The sequence below is a fragment of the Microcebus murinus genome, chromosome 13, assembly GCF_040939455.1.
Source record: "Microcebus murinus isolate Inina chromosome 13, M.murinus_Inina_mat1.0, whole genome shotgun sequence".
NCBI lineage: Eukaryota > Metazoa > Chordata > Mammalia > Primates > Cheirogaleidae > Microcebus > Microcebus murinus.
The window spans coordinates 16,593,810-16,612,997 of NC_134116.1; the positions used below are offsets into that span (position 1 = coordinate 16,593,810).

At 42.0% G+C, this 19,188-nt stretch overlaps 1 protein-coding gene across 3 annotated transcripts in view; it reads left to right on the plus strand.

The window, feature by feature from the left end:
• The window catches only part of TMTC4 (transmembrane O-mannosyltransferase targeting cadherins 4), a 61,940-nt gene extending 44,271 nt beyond the window's left edge, over window positions 1-17,669 (plus strand). For 2 of the 3 annotated variants that reach the window (XM_076009298.1, XM_076009297.1), the window contains 7 exons: window positions 2,107-2,186; window positions 2,367-2,474; window positions 2,582-2,723; window positions 7,978-8,092; window positions 9,371-9,483; window positions 15,177-15,246; window positions 16,420-17,669. In XM_076009298.1, coding sequence (XP_075865413.1) covers window positions 2,107-2,186; window positions 2,367-2,474; window positions 2,582-2,723; window positions 7,978-8,092; window positions 9,371-9,483; window positions 15,177-15,246; window positions 16,420-16,568 — 777 coding nt within the window. In that variant the 3' untranslated portion in view covers window positions 16,569-17,669. Of the gene's footprint in view, window positions 1-2,106; window positions 2,187-2,366; window positions 2,475-2,581; window positions 2,724-7,977; window positions 8,103-9,370; window positions 9,484-15,176; window positions 15,247-16,419 lie in introns of those variants that run through there. The other variant, XM_076009296.1, reaches the window with a different exon arrangement.
• The last annotated feature ends 1,519 nt before the right edge of the window (window positions 17,670-19,188 follow it).

Here is a 19,188-nt window from a genome sequence, read left to right on the forward strand (position 1 = left end):
GCAGGTGTACTTAAAACGTAAGTTGCACGGAGGTCATACGGGAGGAGGGGGCCCTTAATCCAGTGTGACTAGTGCCCACGTAAGAAAGGAAGAGGGACACAGAGACAAAGAGGGAGAAGGCCCTGTGTGGACAGAGGCAGCGGTCAGCTGCAAGCCAGGGATCACCAGCAGCACCAGAATCCTGGAGAGAGGCATGGACAGTCTCTCCCTCCCTCAGAGCCTCTGGTAGGAACCAGCCCAGCCTGGTTCCTTGATCTTGGCCTCCATGACTATGCAAGAAGAACTGTGTTGTGTTAAGCCCCCAGTTTGTGGTGCTTTGCGGCAGCAGCCCCAGGGCTCTCAAACCCGTGCAGACGCTACGCGGCCTTCTTTCCTCGCTCTGAGGACAACGACTAAACCAAACCTGGCCTTGCTCGGGGTTCCCTGCGTGCACGCTGCACCTGCAGGCCTCCGGCCTGTGCCCCTTGCCCTCTGAGCTCCAGCGACACTGGGCCTGTTTCTCAGACCAGGCTTTCTCCCAGCCTGGAGCCCCTACCTGAATCGCCCCCTCCGCCTGGGCACCCTTGCTCCACCAAAACCCCCCTGCCCCGTGGTGCCCTCAGATTTCAGCCAGTAGGCCTGCCACGGGACAGCCTTTCCTGCGACTCAGCTGTCCTCCCGAGCCCTTTGCAGTGACAGGTGTGCTCACGTGGTTGTGTGACTCCTTAGCTAGGGGCCCCGTGAGGCAGAGATCCGATGGGTTTGCTCGCTCTGGTATCTCCCAGTGCCGGCACGTTCCACATCATTACCTGAAGGAAAGAGGGAAAGGGGATTGTAGTTGTTTTCTTAGTCCAGGCTACCATAACAATCCCACAGACTGGGTGGCTTAAACAACGAACATTGATTTCTCACGGTTCTGGAGGCTGAAAAGTCCAAGGTCAGGTTGCCAGCAGATTGGGTGTCTGGTGAGGGCTTGGCTTCCTGGTTCGCAGATGGCCGCCTCCTCCCTGCGTCCTCACATGGGGGAAAGAGGGGTTGGTTGCTGTCGGTGGTCTCTTTTATAAGGGCACTGATCTATCCCTGAGGGCTCCCCTCCTCACGCCATCACATGGGGATTAGCATTTCAACCTGTGAGTTTGGGGAAGTCATTCTGCCCAGAACAGGCATAAAGTAAAATGCTTGTGCTGCTACAGGAGAAGATGTCATGCAAGAAGGGGCTGTGTTTGTTAGAATGGGTGCACAGAATCACAGTTTCTTCCTCCCATCTCCACGTGGGATTGGACTTTGTTATCTCAACTCTAATGGGGTGTGAGACGAGAGGGATTTGAGGATTTGGTAATAAAAACAAGCTGGGAGTGATGGCACACTCCTGTAGTCCCAGCTACTCGGGAGGCTGAGGCAGGAGGATCGCTTGAGCCCAGGAGGTTTTTTTTGTTTTGTTTTGTTTTGTTTTGTTTTGAGACAGAGTCTCACTTTGTTGACCAAGCTAGAGTGAGTGCCGTGGTATCAGCAACCTCAAACTCCTGGGCTCAAGCGATCCTCCTGCCTCAGCCTCCCGAGTAGCTGGGACTACAGGCATGCACCACCATGCCCAGCTAATTTTTTCTATATATATTAGTTGGCCAATTAATTTCTTTGTATTTATAGTAGAGACGGGGGTCTCACTCTTGCTCAGGCTGGTTTCGAACTCCTGACCTCGAGCAATCCACCCGCCTCGGCCTCCCAGAGTGCTAGGATTATAGGTGTGAGCTACCACGCTCGGCTGAGCCCAGGAGTTTGAGGCCAGCCTAAACGATATAACAAGACCTTGTCACAAAAAAATAAATAAAAAACAGCTCAGCATCATAGTTTTCCAGTTTTCCCTGGTGAGTTCTTTAGTTATTTCCCGTCCATCCTGCTTTAGCGATGGCATTTGCTCGTACCCTCCTTTCTTCTCATCTTTTCTTACAGGGTTGGGGGTTGAAGTTCAAACAGCCCCGCCCGCTGCAGGGTTTTAGCTAAAGTTGTGGTGGATGATTGTTTTCAATCCCTTTACCTTTGTTTTCAGTTAGAAGATAAGATAGGGGTTCCAGGCTCTGAACAAAGAGGTCTGTCTGCTGATGGCCAAATTATTATCTGTGTTTTCAGGTTCACTACAACATTGGCAAAAACCTGGCTGACAAAGGCAACCAAACAGCAGCCATCAGATATTACCGGGAAGCCGTAAGGTACGGCAAGCACGTCTCGTGGAAGAAATAACATTTACGTACACACATTGTTCTTACTTTCTGCGATTAAAAACCTGTCCCCTTAAAGACCCAAATTTAAGATGTTGTTGCCAATTCCTGAGAGTTTGGTGAAAACTCCTGTGCATTAACGGGCAGCCTGGTTTCCCTCTCAACTTCCAGATTAAATCCCAAGTATGTTCATGCCATGAATAATCTTGGAAATATCTTAAAAGAAAGGAATGAGTTACAGGAAGCTGAGGAGCTGCTGTCTTTGGCCGTACAAATACAGTAAGCATTGTTTTCATAATTATGCTGGGACGGAGGAGCAAGCTCCTGCATTCTGGCATCTAAGCCTCTCTTTTTCTTGTTTATCTTTTTAAAAAATGCACTTCTAGGCCAGACTTCGCTGCTGCGTGGATGAATTTAGGCATCGTGCAGAACAGCCTGAAACGGTTCGAAGCAGCAGAGCAAAGTTACCGGACAGCAATTAAACACAGAAGGAAATACCCAGATTGTTACTACAACCTCGGGCGTCTGGTAAGCTCAGCATGCCCTGTGCCTGCAGAAGGAGAGATTGGTTCTTTTTCTTATTTATAGTAAAATGATAGCAGTGATGCCCACCTGGCACTCTACAATCTTTTAAGATTTTTTGTTCGTTACTGACAGGGTCTCACTCTGTCACACAGGCTAGAGTGCAGTGGTGTGATCATAACTCACTGCAGTCTCAAACTCCCGGGCTCAAGTAATCCTTTTGCCTCTGCCTCCCAAGCTGAGACTACAAGCACATACCACCACACTTGGCTAATTTTTTCTTATTTTTGTAGAGATAGGGTCTCACTATGTTGCCCAGGCTGGTATTAAACTCCTGGCCTCAAATCATGCCCCTGCCTCAGCTTCCAGAGTGGCTGGGATTACAGACATGAGCCACTGCTCTTGGCCTACATTTTATAAAGTTCTTTTACATATGTTTATCTTATTGAGAGCAGCTATTTGATTTCCTTATGTGTAATTTTTTAAAGCTCCCATTAGAGAGCAATTCGAGTTGAGTTAGTCAAGTTTAAGAGGTCACCAAAGCAAAAGGTTAAACTAAGGAATACATTAAATTTTTTAAATCCCTCCTGTCCTGTAAAACAATGCTCCAAGAGGCAACTTCCTGATAAATATCAGTTTCTCTGTTTTTAAAACAAGAATTGAATAAACATTAAGATAAAAAAAAAAACACTGGTAGTGTGATTTCTGAGCTCCCTTGTTCTGCTTCCTCAAGGGAACAGATCTCTTCATCTGCAGGAGGCATTTTCCCCAAATGCGATTTATTTGAAAGGGCTTTTGCGTTATAGAAATTGAAAATAGTGTATTCCATACTAGCTTTATATGTTTGGTTATTGACAGAATGTTTATGAAGATCTGATTGCTTTTGATTTTTTTGATAAAAAACAAAAACGAGACACACAGAAATGACAAAATTATTTAAACAAGAATGGTTATATTCTACCCACAATCGACCATTTAATTTGGTTTTAAGAAACCAAGTATACATATTCCTAATATATTTGGATTTATTATTATATAATAGATAAAAGGTTTTTTTAAACATTTTTTTTGAGTGGGAGGCTGTGAGGACAGGTGTCCAGTTGTCTTGTTTATTTTTGTTGAGAAAGAGTCTCACTCTGTCGCCCTGGGCAGAGTGCAGTGGCATCATTGTAGTTTACTGCAACCTCCAGCTCCTGGGCTCTAGGTGATCCTTCTGCCTCAGCCTCCCAGGTAGCTGGGACTACAGCCGTGTACTGGCAAAACCCCAACTGGGTTTTTTTCTTTCTTTCATTTTGTAGAGACGGGGTCTCACTCTTGCTCAGGCTGGTCTTGAACACCTGAGCTCAATGGATCTTCCCAAATCAGCCTTCCAGAGTGCTAGGATTATAGGTGTGAGCCACCGCACCTGGCCTAATAGCTAAAATTTTAAGGAAAAACTATTTGTTCATTTTAGCCAACCTGGAATTCATGTATAGTGATGTGACTTTTAAAAGACCTTTATGTGTAGATTTCCAGACTTTATCCTGCTTAGCCTTACAAGTGGGAAAATGTCTTAGTGTTCTAAAGAGAGGCCTGAAGCATCTTTGTTTTAAGGAGTCCTTGTGTTATCAAAACCAGTAGTTCCCAAAACTGGTTTGTACATCCAAATCACCCCACCCCATCTCAGAGTTAGGGAATCACAAGCCCCATAGGGAATCTGTACTCAAAAACAACAGTGATAAACCCTGCAGGAGACTCAATATTCTGCCCTTGGTCCTGCGTCTGGGAAGCAGCTCTGTCTGAACTTTGACCCGACAGACTGAGCATGAGCAGAAGGGACCTTTTGGGGAGAGCAACCTAGAAAACATTAATTGCTTTAAATTGATTGGAAACCGGGCATCAGTTTTTACCATGATATGAATGTCTTTGATCTTAATGTCTTTGTTTCTGGACTGGGTAGCCATGACTTTGTGAGCTGTGGAGATAGGGTTTTCTGAATGGAGGAAACGTGACATCAGGAACCTATGGCCGACTAATGGTAACAATCTGACCTTTCCCACTCTGCAGAAGTCACTTTAAATGGGCGAGTAATGCTCACGTTATGCATTTTAAAGTGAACGTTTTTTAGTTATGACATGCCAGAGGAAGATGCCATCTCTTTGTACTTCCTCCAGTGTGGAAAAGAGGAATTATTTCTTCCTGGGCACAGAGAGGAGGGGGGGCAGGAATGTGCTGAATCCATGGAACAGCAAGATGATGTTTGGATGAGGAATGTTGTTAGCAAGACACTCCTGTTGTCCCACATTAACTTTATCTAGTACCACTGGACCTTGCGTGCATTTCTGATTTCTTTTACACATTAAAATTCTGTGCTTTATGATCTGTTTGCATGCTTTGATGCTGAAACAGCTTTCTCTGTGAAGCCTGGAGATTTGGAGAGAACTAAAGCTATTATAGTGATAAGCTGTTAGGGGAGGCCAGTAAAACCTCACCGTAAGGGTACAAGGAGCGACCCCAGAATTCAATCACATGCAAGGCAGGGTTGGTCCTCACAACGTTAATGAAGTGAGAAGGGGGCTAAGCAGGGGTGGGAGCACAGGGGGTGTTATCTGAATACATTCAGGGGGTGGTTATGAATATATCAAGCAGGGGCCACTGTTTCTATTTACTGTGTCTATTAAACTAGTACTGAGTGACATATTAGACTTGATATCCATTTGTGAATTCTTCTTTCATTCTTTTTTTTTTTCTTTTCTGGAGGTCACTCTTTGGGTTATTGCTTGCAAAGTGAGTGAGTCTGCCTACAGCCTCCTGGGTTATCCTTTAACGCTCTACTCTTCAGTCTTTCTCCCTCCTCTAGCAGCTGCCAGTCATTGCAATTCCTTAGGACTTGGAAAATAGAGAATTTATGCTAAATGCACCTTCTGTAAGAGTTACATCCAAAGAAAGGAATGTAAAATGTAAAATACCAGCTTTATCATGTACTCTAGTCCTTGGGATTCATTACACTTTCACTTAGGAGATCATCTGTAGCACTGAACAGACCTGTACTGCTCTTTGTTTATATTGTTTACTAATTACGCCACCGTGAAATGGTCTTCCCATGTTCCCTTCTGCCAACTGTTCCTGCTTATTTAAGGCTTTTGCTCTCCATTGTGGTTTAATTATCCAGCTTTTGCCTGCTTGACAGCTTAAAAGCATTAAGAGCTTAATCTTTTAACAACTCAACTAACCCATTTATATGTTGACGAATAAGAGGAACTTAATAACTTAAAAGTTTCTTTTTTAGAAATCACTCCTTTAGTAATGGAAGACAGAAATTTGTTTTGATTTCTAGACCTGATAAGAAGGGAATAGAATGCAGTTCTCTTGTGGAACAGGGACTTAGGAAGAGCTGGGTTACTTGGGACATATTACTGATCTCGGAGAGTTAGAATTTTGGTCGCTGGAGCTACTGCCGGAGACAATTCACAATGCAAGAACTGGCTGTTATCAGTTAGGATGCGTTCAGGAGAACATAAACCGTGCCAGGTACTTTAAGTGGAGAAAATTTCATACAGGGAATTGGTTAGACAGTCATTGGGAGGCTGGAAGAGCAAAAAATAGAAAGGTAATATTAACTCAGAGATTAGTGAATAAAGGAAATGCCATAGGTTTAGGAGAACAGACAGGAGGAAGTGGTGCTACCAGAATTTAAGAACTCAGAAGGAGCTTCCATGTGTGGAGTAACCACAATGAGCTGAGGTTGTCGAAGAAAAACCACTGCTTCCAGCTCTGGGACTCTAGAGGAAGGGAAACAGCCACTTCAGAGACACTGCCGTGGAAGGAAGGAGAGGCTGAGAGTGAGGGGAGGACCACTGCCCTCTCCCCACCATCTGACGCCTGTTGGGAGAAACTTATCAAGCAGCCAAATGCAAAGGAGCTTGGGAAATGTGGTTTGCAGACTCCCAGCCCCAACCTCCCAGAGGAGAGTACAGCCAGGCACAGGGCTGATCCGTGAATGATGTGCACGTTACTCATCTGCTTTCTGGACAGGTGGTTCCTGCTAAATCATCCTTTTTCTCTGCTTCCCTCAATTAAAGTGTTTGTTCCCTTTGTAAAGATGCTGTAAGAAGAATAGAGGTAGAGACAAAATGAAAGCAAATTTTACCTGACTCAGTCTGTTGTTATTCTTCAAAAAATACTACTAGTAATAGTAAAATATGTGAAGAATTTTGTTTTATAGTATAAATGAAGTTATGTTGGTTGTCCTGGGTGTGCTCAAATGCCTCCATGGATTTTGTCCAAGTGACTCGAATGTTTATCACTTGCTAGAGAAAATTGACTTGAGAAATCACTGGGACATAAAACAGAGACAATTAAATGTTAATATAATTAAGCCTCCCCATTATTTTAATTTTTATACTTTCATATCATTTCCTCATTTAAGGGATAAAATATTGTAACTTGAGTTTCCAAGTCTGGTGGGGAAATTTGTACTTTTTGCACAGTTAAAGGGATCAATGACATTCAGATGAAATATGTATTTCGGCTTAGTGAAAGAGGGTCAGTTGCTAAAATATCCCTCACTTTCTCCCTGTGGGCTTTTATTAACAATGCAAATTGAGAGCTAGCCATTTTGTAGTCTGTTATCAATGTTAAACAAAATCCTCTCAAAAGAAAGCTATAGATAATTCTCTTTTTCCTAAATGAGCCAAATAGGCTCCAAATTGCCAAGGGGTTTGATATTACTATAGGTGACTTTTCCAAGGAGTTTACAAAGTATGTCTTTACAAAGACATACTTTACAAACTCAAAGTATTAGTTTACAAAGATGTCCTCATATTTTCATATTAAGTTTAGGTGTAGGCAGGAAAAGACTTCTAGGCCCATACTTCATAAGGTGAATTGGACACATACAGCTTTTGGTCCTGTGAAATATTTGAAATATTTTGTTTAGTATTCTAAATAATACTTTATTGAAGATGGACTTATAAAGTCTTTCTGGAAAAAGACTAATGGAGATTCGGGTAACTTTGGGAAAGTTACTTAATTTCCCTGTGCCTTAGTTGCTTCACCTGTAAAATGGGGATAATAATATCTATTTCACTGAGATTGTTTTGAGGACTAAATGAGTTGATTGAAAAAATTAGAAGCTCCATAAATAAATGTTTGTTTTGTTTGTTTGGGGATTTTCTTTCTTTTTTTGTTTTTGTTTTTTGGCTTTTTTTTTTTTTTATAATGAAGAGCAAAAGCAGAAAACTTGTGATGTTGACTTTTTTGGCTTGTGCTTTGTTTTCAGTATGCAGATCTAAATCGTCATGTGGATGCGTTGAATGCCTGGAGAAATGCTACTGTGCTGAAACCAGAACACAGCTTGGCTTGGAACAACATGATTATACTCCTTGATAACACAGGTACAGAAAGGTGAATTAAACACATTGCTCTGTAGTGCACGACCATTGAATAATTAGGAGATAGAGATTATTGTGCTTTTCCCCCCTAATTTAAAAATTAACATGGGGTTAAATATTTTATATGATAAAAATATCTATTCTTTAGAAAAATAGAGTTTCCTGTGACATATTGGAATGTTTGACTTATCATTTTCCCACTTCACTTAGAACTGGTGCTGAGTACTGGGGGAAGAGATGTGATCATATCTCTTTTCTTCTGAAGAAGATGGGCTCAAGAAATGCATGGTGCTAGGTCTGTGCTCCAAGTTCATGGACTTTACTCAGAGGAGATGCCCTCAGTCAACACTCCCAGCCATGGATTCTTACTTTTGATTTAATGATAGTAGACTCAAGATCTGGTGTCTTAGCCTATAGCAGACCAGATTCAGTCAATTAGAAGTTATGCTGCCCAGTTCACTTTAAAAATACAAACATTCTTTAAGAGATAATGGTGTTAGGCACAGAAAGACAAATATCACTTGTTCTCACTAATATATGGAGAGCTAAAAAAGTGGATCTCATGGAGGTACAGAGTAGAAAGGAATGATAGTTACCAGAGGCTGGGTAGGGTAGAGGGAGATGAAAAAAGTCTGGTTTATGGGTACAAACACAGATAACATCTAGTGCTCAATATAGCACGGTAGAGTGACTATGGTTGAGAATGTATTGTATATTGCAAAGTAGCTAGAAGAAATTTGATATATTCCCAACACAAAGACATTATAAATGTTTGAGACGAATATCCTAAATACCTTGATTTGATCATTACATGTTATATGCCTGTATCAAAATATCACACGTATCCCATAAATATATGCAACTACTATGTATCAATAAAAAAGTTGTTTTCATATATGCTTGTTTCTAAGAAAAATACAAAACATGTACTTCAATATGATAAATATGAAAGTGTTACTATGATACTCTTATTTTACAGACTTGTTTTCTCTGGTTTGGGTATAACTGGTGTCTGGGGAAAAAATAAAAGCAGATTTTATATGCTTCTACAGACTTTAATCAAAAGCTGTTTATGTACCATGTCAGGATTGTGCTGAATTGTAGTGGCTATGCCACTGATGGGGTTGTGTGTAGGTGTGTGAGTTACGCATTCTACACGGATTTTCTTAAGTCGTTTATTCATACTCGCTGTGTACTGTGTGCGTAAGCCCTGTTAATTATAGAGAATAAAACCCAAGACAACATTAACATGTTTTTTATTTTTCCGTGCTTTACTCCCAGGTAATTTAGCCCAAGCGGAAGCAGTTGGAAGAGAGGCACTGGAATTAATACCTAATGATCACTCTCTTATGTTCTCCTTGGCAAATGTGCTGGGGAAATCCCAGAAATACAAGGTGTGTAAACTGCGGGCCATGATTTCTTGCGGTTAATGCCAGCACCTGACAGAAGCCATAAGTGTTACTTCTGCCCAGTTAGATTCGGAATCAAGCCAGAACAGCGGCAGCGGTACGCTGTGTGGCTTGGTCAGTTTGTTTCCTGGAGAAGTTGCCCAAAAAGAACAGGAATGTGTAGGACAAAACTCCGTGGCCTTTGTCATCAGAATTAACCGCCACGGTTCCATGTGGGGAGGGGCGGGAACAGGCGGGGACCTGCCGCACAGTTGGCCTCGCTCGCTGTGCGGCTGGTGGAGGAGAAGGACTCAGGATAGCGATGGGGCATCCCAGGAGACGCCCCAGCCCCACCCTGGCTCGAGGGCGTTTGGCTCCATCCTTGGCTGGAGCTCTGGGCTTTATTTGCGGGCGCCATCTTCCTCGCACAAGGATAACTGGTCCGTGAAGGATGCACGGCTGGTTCTTGCGCTTCCAAGTTTTTCTTCATCTAAGATACAGGCCATCAGCAGGGCCCAGAGGGTTCTGACCAACAAAAGCCACAAGATACTAAATCTGTGCTCTGGCTGGGCTCCCAGGCGTGGCCAAGAGTAGGCTCTGCCTAAGTCCCTGTGTGCTGAAGGGGACTTGATGCTCCCGATAGCAGGGATCTCAAACTTTAATTCTGTGTGTCAGACAGAATCACCAGGGAGCTCGTGGCAACATAGATGCCCACATTCCTCCCCACGAGAGATCGTCTCTAGGGGCTGGGGCAGGTCAGGAAAACATGTTTAACTGGCATCCTGGGTGTCTGATACAGATGTGACAGGAGCAGTGCCTTACACACTTTCGTGAGAGAAATATTTCACTTCAGAATCAGGGGCTGTATCTTCTTTCGATCACTCTGACTGAGGCAGTGGATTATAAGACAATAGGCCTGAAGGTAGTGACTAATTAATACTTGTCCTGTGTTATTCACTTCTCCTTTCCTGTTCATTAGATGTCATTATCAGTATAGTTTTCTATAAAATAATAAGATATTTCGCTTATGTTTTGAAAGTCAAGGAATTTAATAGGTTTACTATACATGGTTAGCATTTCTAGACTGTGCTCCAGAGATAGCTTTTAGAGGAGTTTAGTTCTATCTTTGATGGATTTACTTGAATATCAGGGGAAGGAGGTGAGGTTTGCAGATTTCCCTTCTAAGTGACCTTTCCAGCCATCTGTCAGCCTGGGGTGGGTCCGGAATCTCAGTTCTCCTCCAGTGACCCAGCTACATACAGTGAGTCATCTTCAAGATGCGGCTTATATAATCATTGTATTGATTTTCCTATCTGCCCACAGTTTATAAACTGGAATTTCTATTAAGGGGACAGAACCCAGGATTGATTTAGCTTCCAATTCATGTTCTTCCCCCTCCCCTTCTGGCCCCCCAGCTAACGTAGAAAATACTCAATAAAGCAGAATGGAAAAATCAGTTTCCCATTACTTTTTTTTTGTTGTTTGAGTCAGAGTCTCACTCTGTTGCCCAAGCTAGAGTGCCATGGCATCAGCCATCGCTCACAGCAACCTCAAACTCCTGGGCTCAAGCAATCCTGCTGCCTCAGCCTCCCGAGTAGCTGGGACTACAGGCATGCGCCACCATGCCCGGCTAATTTTTTATATATAGTTTTAGTTGGGCAATTAATTTCTTTCTATTTTTTTTAGTAGAGACGGGGTCTTGCTCTTACTCAGGCTGATTTTGAACTCCTGACCTTGAGCCATCCTCCCACCTCGGCCTCCCAGAGTGCTAGAGTTTCCCATTTCTCTACACATTTTGCATCCTAATTGTGGAGGTTCAGGCACTGATCCCAAGATAAGGAAACAGAAGATGGAATCTGAAATCAGGAGCTCACCAAGAGCTCTCCAGGAGCTACCAAGTGGGGGAACATGATGGGGCTCCCCAAGCAATGGTGTCAGCCGCCAAGCGAGCATTTAATGTGTTTTGTAAATTAAGGATTTGGAATTTTAAACAACTGTTCAGGTTTTCTCTTGTAATGCAAATATGATACCTGTTTCTCTTGGTTGGCTGCGTCCCATACCGTTCGTTTCAGGATTTGGCGCAAAGGGCCTGTTCCTTGCAGAGCACCGGGCAGGATGCTCTGGGGAACAGGGGTCTGTGCCCACAGACCCTCCAGCTCAGCCATCATCCTGGCAGGACAGGCCCCTGCTGTCAGGACAACTCAGTGTGCACCTAGGTCCTTGCTGTTCTATGTTGTCAATCACTTGGTAAATTTCCGTAGAGCACCTGGAGGCTTCTTGAGGTTGGGGTCAAATCTTCAATCCTATTTTTATGTCTCTGTTCCTGTCCAGCCTGCTGATGGGCAGTTAGTAAGCACCCAGCTAGTAGTTGTGAAATGACCGAATGCATCTCTCATTTGGCCCTGAAATATTCAAGCTTTAGGAACCTGTTTTGAAACTTTGATGTGCAGAGTGAGCATATTCTCATGATATCCATGTGGTTCTAGGGCACATTTTCATCCTATACAGGCAGCCCTTTTTAAAACTTAACAGCAGTCACCTAATCATTCCTGGCCTCAGTTTGTTCATCTGTAAAATGGAGACAGTGATCTGCCCAGCGTACTGACAGGGCAATATGAAAAAGTGTACAAGAATATAATTTGTAACTAGTAAATGGTAAATATATAATAATAATTTTAATGATCATTAAATAAATCTCTAAGGATAAAATATGTTAGAATTTATATTACTTCTTGCCATTTAATTCCCAATTGGGGGCTAATGTGATAAAACAGAAGTATAAAAGTACTGTTTTTCAGTGCTTAAAGCATTTTTTCCTGTGCTGATTTCTCTTTCTGTATTGCTAATTCCACTGGCCCTGTAGTTTAAGAGCCGATTATGGTGATAGAGCAGTTTCCCAAACTACAGACATTTATATCACACGTTTACGATTTTTTTTTGTTTGTTTGTTTTGGCCAAATCTAGATATTACCTGACTTATTTTCTTGATATTTTTCTTTAAATAGATTTTTAACGTAAATATATTTAAAATAGTAACATCATATCGTTACCATACATATAAGGTAACTGAAAATGAAATAGTTTTATGCAACCCCAGCTAGCTACTCTTGCTGGCCAAGGCTCTGAGCCTGTGGGTCACCTCTGTTAGCTTCCAGGGTGTTAGAGGGTGTGGCCCACAGGCGGCCATTGGGTGTAGCCGTCTGCCCTGACTCAATCAGAAGGAAGGAAGGAGTATTGCAAGAGGGAATAACTCTTCTATGCGTTTCATGGTTCCAACCTCACTTCAGACCACCTCCGTGACCTTTCCTAATTCCAGTGGCCTGCAGGGTGGCCCCTGTAAAACGCTGCCCGGAAACACAGGTATAAGGACCTGCTGCCGCTGCAGGTGCTGCTACCCTACGCTCACTCAGACTCAAAGATTGTTCCTACTTGGAGACACAGTCTGCCAGGCCTTTCTCAGTGCTAAACCTCTGTTGAATATGTTTTGTCTAATATGCTTCATAAAATATTGCGTTATTTTTTTTCTTTGGGTTCATAAAAAATTCCCGTTTAAATGTGAGTTTATTGGTTCATTGGCATAAATTGGCTCATTGCCTGGTTCTTTAAGCATCCAGACACCTCCATGGAAGATCAGTTTATAAACAGTTCACCGCTTTTCTGAACAGGGCCATAAAAAAGCCCGACTTAATAGATGAGCATTTCATGGGCTTTGAATACCCACAGACGTTTGTGTCATAAAGTGGCCTCCACACCTGACACCCAGGTACAGGCCCAAGGGCTGCCCCAGTTACCTGAGATGGAGTGCGTCTGACCCACACTCACCTCCCCCCAGCCCAATTCTTCCTCCTGATGCCCACCTTTTTTGTGCATGTACCACTGTGTTTCTATTTTTCCTCCCCTGTTGTCTCCCCAGGCCGGTTCTTTCTGCCTGTTCCTCCTCACAGCTGTTCTCAGCACCCTGCAGAGTCCGGGCCCCACCCTGCATAGACAGGTGGCCCCTGGCAAGGTGTCAACCCAAGCCCTCCCTGTCTTCAACACCACTGTGTCCCCCAAACCTGCCCACTCCTTACCATCCTGAGTGATCCTCATGGACGTTTGAGAAGTTAGGCGAATAACTAAAGAAATGAGTCTAGCATATCACTCCTAACTTCCTTTTTTTTTATTTTTTTTTTTATTTTAAAGACATGGGGTCTCACTGTGTTGCCCAGGCTGGAGTCAAACTCCTAGGCTCAAGGGATCTTCCTGCCTCAGCCTCCCAAGTACTATCTCTAAACCAGTTCTCTAGTTAACATTACCATTAGGGGAACATTGTTAAGTAGATTTAGTTCATTCCTATTTCTCAAGTTTTAGATTTTAAATGGAAATGTTTTGAAAATCATCAGAAACAGCACAGCTACTTGGAAACCACTGCAAAACTACACAATTCACTTGATTATTTGATTTTTTTTGTTTATTTTGCAGCCTACCTGATGTGGTAGGAAAATCTTAAATCTCTTTGAAGGAGTTTTAGCTACTGAAACTTGGAATGTAGACACCGACTTTGAACTGACATATCCTGTATTTTATCCTGATGTCTTTATTCAGTCCCTCTTGGACGACAGTTCTGAAACATAAATTTTTTCCTCTTCTAGCTCTGTCTAAAAGGTAGTGGTTTGGGAGATGTTAGCTCACAAGCCCAGACGAGTTCTCAGGAGTTCCACAGACCCTAACGGGGCAAAGGAGCGGGTTATCTTGGACATTATAAAGTGCATAATCTTACATGTGGGAAGCCCACCTAGAAAAACTCACATATGGCACAGGTAGAAGGTGCAAAAACTATCCCCAAACTAACAGCTTTGATTAAGCTCAGCATTTGATACTGTTTAAAGTGTACATGGCCCTACAGGAATAAGAATGTAGAGTAGGGTGAACAGCGCCCCCAGGCACACGTCAGTGAGGACAGATGAGGCGTCTTTGTGTCTCAGCAGGAGGGTAGAAGGAGACTGTCCCCCTGCAGTGGTGCAGCAATGATCAGGGAGGAAGACACTTCGCCCTGCTTCTTAGGGACTGGATTGGAAGGGAGCACTATTTGGAAGAAAAGCAAGTTTGTGCAAGAATCAGTTCACGCCCATCAGGGGCGTTTGGTCATGGTCATGTCCAATACTGTGACAGCTTAGGTGACAGGTGGCTGTTCCTTCCTCATTCTCTCTGCTCATTCTTTCCAGCTGAATGGGCAGCTTCTGGGTGTTGCTGGTTGTTGAGGGAGATGAGCTAGGTCCCAACTCCTGCCTTGAGAGCCCTGGAAATGCATTCCTTGGTGCTAGCTAAAAATGGCACTGGCAGGGGTACGTTCAGCAGCCTGGTCTCTCCTGTTCTCTCTACTTTTTCTCATCCTCTGCAGCACCCTGACCCCAGTGACCTCCTTCAAGTTGCAGAATCCCAGCCGCTGCAGGGAGGCGGGTGGCCAAACCCAGGAGCACATCCATCCCCTCTCTGCGGTTGGCACGGCCTCCTGATGCCCCAGTCGCTTTGCTCCCTTCTAGCTCCTGGGAGCTGCCTTCAGCAGAGTGTGGCCCCGCTCGGTCTCGAGACCATTTCTGAAAGAATGCATTGGTACACAAGGAGGATGTTAAAATTTTGAAAACCATAGAAGATAGAATTGCTTTTGCTTCATGTACAGTAAAATACCTTCTTTTCTCTGTTATATCTTTCATTTTTAGGAATCTGAAGCTTTATTCCTCAAGGCAATTAAAGCAAATCCAAATGCTGCAAGTTACCATGGTAATTTGGGTAAGAAAAATTTTCAACTTAAATTATATTGAAAGTCTATGTAATTTTAATGAAATGGGTGCATTTTTATAAAATCAATGTTGGGAGAGGTTTTTTTTTCCCAAAGCTAAGGCAGTGTTATCCTTCACAATGTGGTTTTATTATTACATTAAAAGGGTAGCAAAGTGACAGTCACATTTACAAATCTTATTGCATGACCAGAACAGTCCCCAAAATTGCCCAGTTTATCATCTTCTAATGGATAAGACTCAGATGTTCCTTCTTTGTGTGAAGGATCATGGAACATTAAGCTGAGAAATACTTTGGAAGTTTGCCTATAATTTACCTCCTTTCTTTCCTTCCTCCGTAGTAGACCTTTTCCTTCCAGCCTGGTCTTCTCTGCTTTCCCACATCCCCTTATGCTGTGGTTAAAAATGCATTTATAATCATTTATTCCCTAGAATTCATTCCTTCCATTTTTACATCTCCATAGTTAAGATTTTTAGAGCACAGCATGTTGGTGTTTTGAATGCTTGGTCATGAGAATGTTTTTTCACCAACTCTGTTCTCCACTAGATTTGCTTTGTGCCTCTTGTCACAGAAGTCACAAAGTATCTACAGGTGCCCATGTAGAAAGTTGGTTTTATTAACAAAAGCACTATAACAATCAGAGGCATATCATTGTAATAATTAGGCTTATTGGAACTGTTGTTTAAGGGTCAGATCTTGACAGCAAAGGACTTATTTTCAAATGGCAACAAATAACCTGCTTCTTTAGCAGAAAAGAAAGGGAAATCTTTATTTAAAATGAGTAGCTGGATTTCTGCACCATCCTGGCTCTAAGCAGTCCCTGGCCACACCCTACGCAGACTGGCTTCCTGGAAATTTCGTGGCAGTCTCAATGACATTTAGTGTACTTTTTTTTTAACTTCTTTATGTAATAATGTTGCAATAGGCAGATATATCCCATCTAGTGCTATGAAGAGCCCTAGACATAGCTGGCAGTGGTTAAATTGACAATCACCAGGGAGTGTGATCACAATAAACAGTTTTCAGTACAAACAATATTTTTTCAACACAATGATTTTGAGAACTATTTGCAAAGGTTCTGTAATATTTCTTTGCACACGTGGTGAGGAATACTGCAAGTTATTCAGAAACATTTCCAATGAAATTCACCTCTTGCTATTTCAGCTGTGCTCTATCATCGCTGGGGACATCTAGACTTGGCCAAGAAACACTATGAAATCTCCTTGCAGCTTGACCCCGCAGCATCAGGAACGAAGGAGAATTATGGTCTTCTAAGAAGAAAGTTAGAACAAATGCAAAAGAAAGATGTTTGATCCTTTTTCCTTCATTTGTTGAGTTTGAGTGTGTGTGCATGAGGCATATCGTTGATATACTATTCGGTTAAGTTTAACCACTTAAGTCTTAAACATGTTGTTTATTTTTATTGTTTTTTTCTATGAAAACAAAGACATGCAAAAAGATTACAGCACCAGCAATATACTCTTGAATGCTTGATATGATTTTTGCATTGAAATTGTATTTTTTCAGACAACTCAAATGTAATTCTAAAATTCCAAAAATAATCTTTTTTAATTAAACAGAAAAAGAGAAAAAATTATCTTAAACAACTTTTGGTAGAGTTAAACCTGCATTTGGGATATGAGCCTCATTGTGTATGGACTAGCACTATTAAACTTCAATTGTGGCCAAGAAAAGACAGACTGACTCCTACAATTTATATAAATATCAAATGTGTCTGTATATTAGCATTTTTATTTAATGACTAGAAAGCAAATTAAGATTCTTGTTTTTTAATCTGTTTTTTAAAACAATATACTGTGAACTTTATTTGTAAGGAAATATTTATTTGTATTTTTATGTTTTGAAGAGTGCAAATAATTGAATGAGGACTGGAAATGTTAGCATCTAGTATATGTATATGCTTTTCTTCCTTGGGAAGAAACCGACTCCTGCAATATTTTTTTGGATTCTCCAACTTATGCAGTTTCCGTACATAGATTATGTAATAATCTACATAAACTGCCACTATCAGTAGAAAATTCAAGCCATGTTTTGGCAAGAGCAGGCAGCCTGACATCTTTATTTTTGTTATATTTAGGGTTCAGAGGCAACACATCTATGTAAGTTGCTTTTTTATGATTTTTAATTGTACAGCAACCTTCCAGTTTGCTTAATGAAACTACAGACATTATCCAGAAAAATGCAAAATTTTCTCTCAAAAGGAGCCACATTTGGGGTGTTGGTGGCATTTTTAAGAATTATATTTCTTAACTATTTTAAGAATTATTTTCCTGTGTTGTTTGGTCTGATTGTCATGCTAATTTGTTTTGCTTTGTTCTTCTCTATATGCTATTGGCTTAATGATTTATGCAATCTCTGTAATTTCTTATGCAGTAAAATTATTACACAAACTAGTGTGAAAATGTCGTATTGCCTTCTTAATAGATGATTTTCAAGTTAGTGAATTTTGTTTCCTCCTTTCCCTTATAATGAAATCACAACTGACCAGATTTTCTTTTTTAGCATGTGGCTTCTGTTTGTTTTAGGGGAGCATTTCATAGAATTGCAGTAGAGTTACCCAAGTTCAGAGAACAGGGTAAATAGACCCATATTCAGATGAATTTGATTCTCCATACTTATTTTTTGGGGATAGATCTGTATAGAGTTGTAAATCAGTAATTGTAACTAATGATGGGTGAGATACATCAGAAAAGGAAGTGTCATGTTTCCAACATTTCTTAAATGGTCCCAAAACAACAGTAATAATTTATAGCTCTCTTAGGGGCAAAGGCTGTCTTATTATTTATGGTCCTATATTGCTTAGCTTGGTGTATAATAGATGCACTATATGCTTAGTTGATTGTTTTAAAGCAAATTTCTTCTTTTGAACCAGTCCTTGTCTTTTGAGAATGAAGAAAAAAATGATGTTTCTTGTAAAAGCCCCTTCAGGATCCTTTTTTTTTTTTTCCTATCCATACTGCAAATCAAGACATGCAAATCTGGACCCCCGCGTCTACAGAACGAATTCCCTTAGCTTTCACTGCTTGGCTCTTGGGATTTCCATTGCAGCTGTTTTCTTTCCAGAGAAAACAGTCATTAATTTGATGGATATTTCAGGAAGTCTTTTATCTCTGCAGATTTTGGAAATGCCCCATGCCGGCTCCCTTTTCTTCTTCATCTGTCTTAAAGCAGCCACCGTCTTTGTTTCTTGGGTTCCCTTCTGAACAAGGCTGCAGTGGAAGGCTGTCTCTCCCAGTTCCTCTCTTATTTGGTGTTGTTTTTTTTTTGTTTTTTTTTTTAATGTTTTCATTACTAAGGACAGTTGGGAGGCCAGTGTCAAAACAAACCTGGGGAAGTCACAAGGTTGGGAAACCATCGTCATCTTTCAGCTCCCCGATGGGCAGCAGCATCCACTCTGGACAGAGCGCTGGGGCTGGGGCTTTGGTTTGTTGGTGTCACATGTGTTACTGCCACATTTCTTCCCTGATCTCTCCTTGCTCAGGCTTTTCAATTTAGATGGAGGCTTCCATTTGTTTCTTTCAAGTTTTCATTCTGTCAGAGAAAGCCTGCCAGGCCTGGACAGGGCCCCTTGGGGTTCAGATTCTACCACATTTCTAAAGCAGGTTTTTTATATTTTATTTCAAATGACTGACTTAACATATCATAGGAAGACGGAGTCCCACACCAACGCACTGGACACCTGTGTGCATATTTACACCCAACCAGCTTGGACTTTGGGGTGAAAAAACTGAGATTTGGGCCTTGGCTCTCCCACCGTGGCATCACAGGCAAGTCATTTGGCATCGCTTACGCCCAGTTCCCATCTGTAAAATGGGTACAGTAAGACCTCCCTCCCACTGATAAGGTGGAAAGCTCTCGGCCCAGTTGACCCTCGATAAATGATAGGTTGGGTTTTTGAAAGACGGTCTGCAT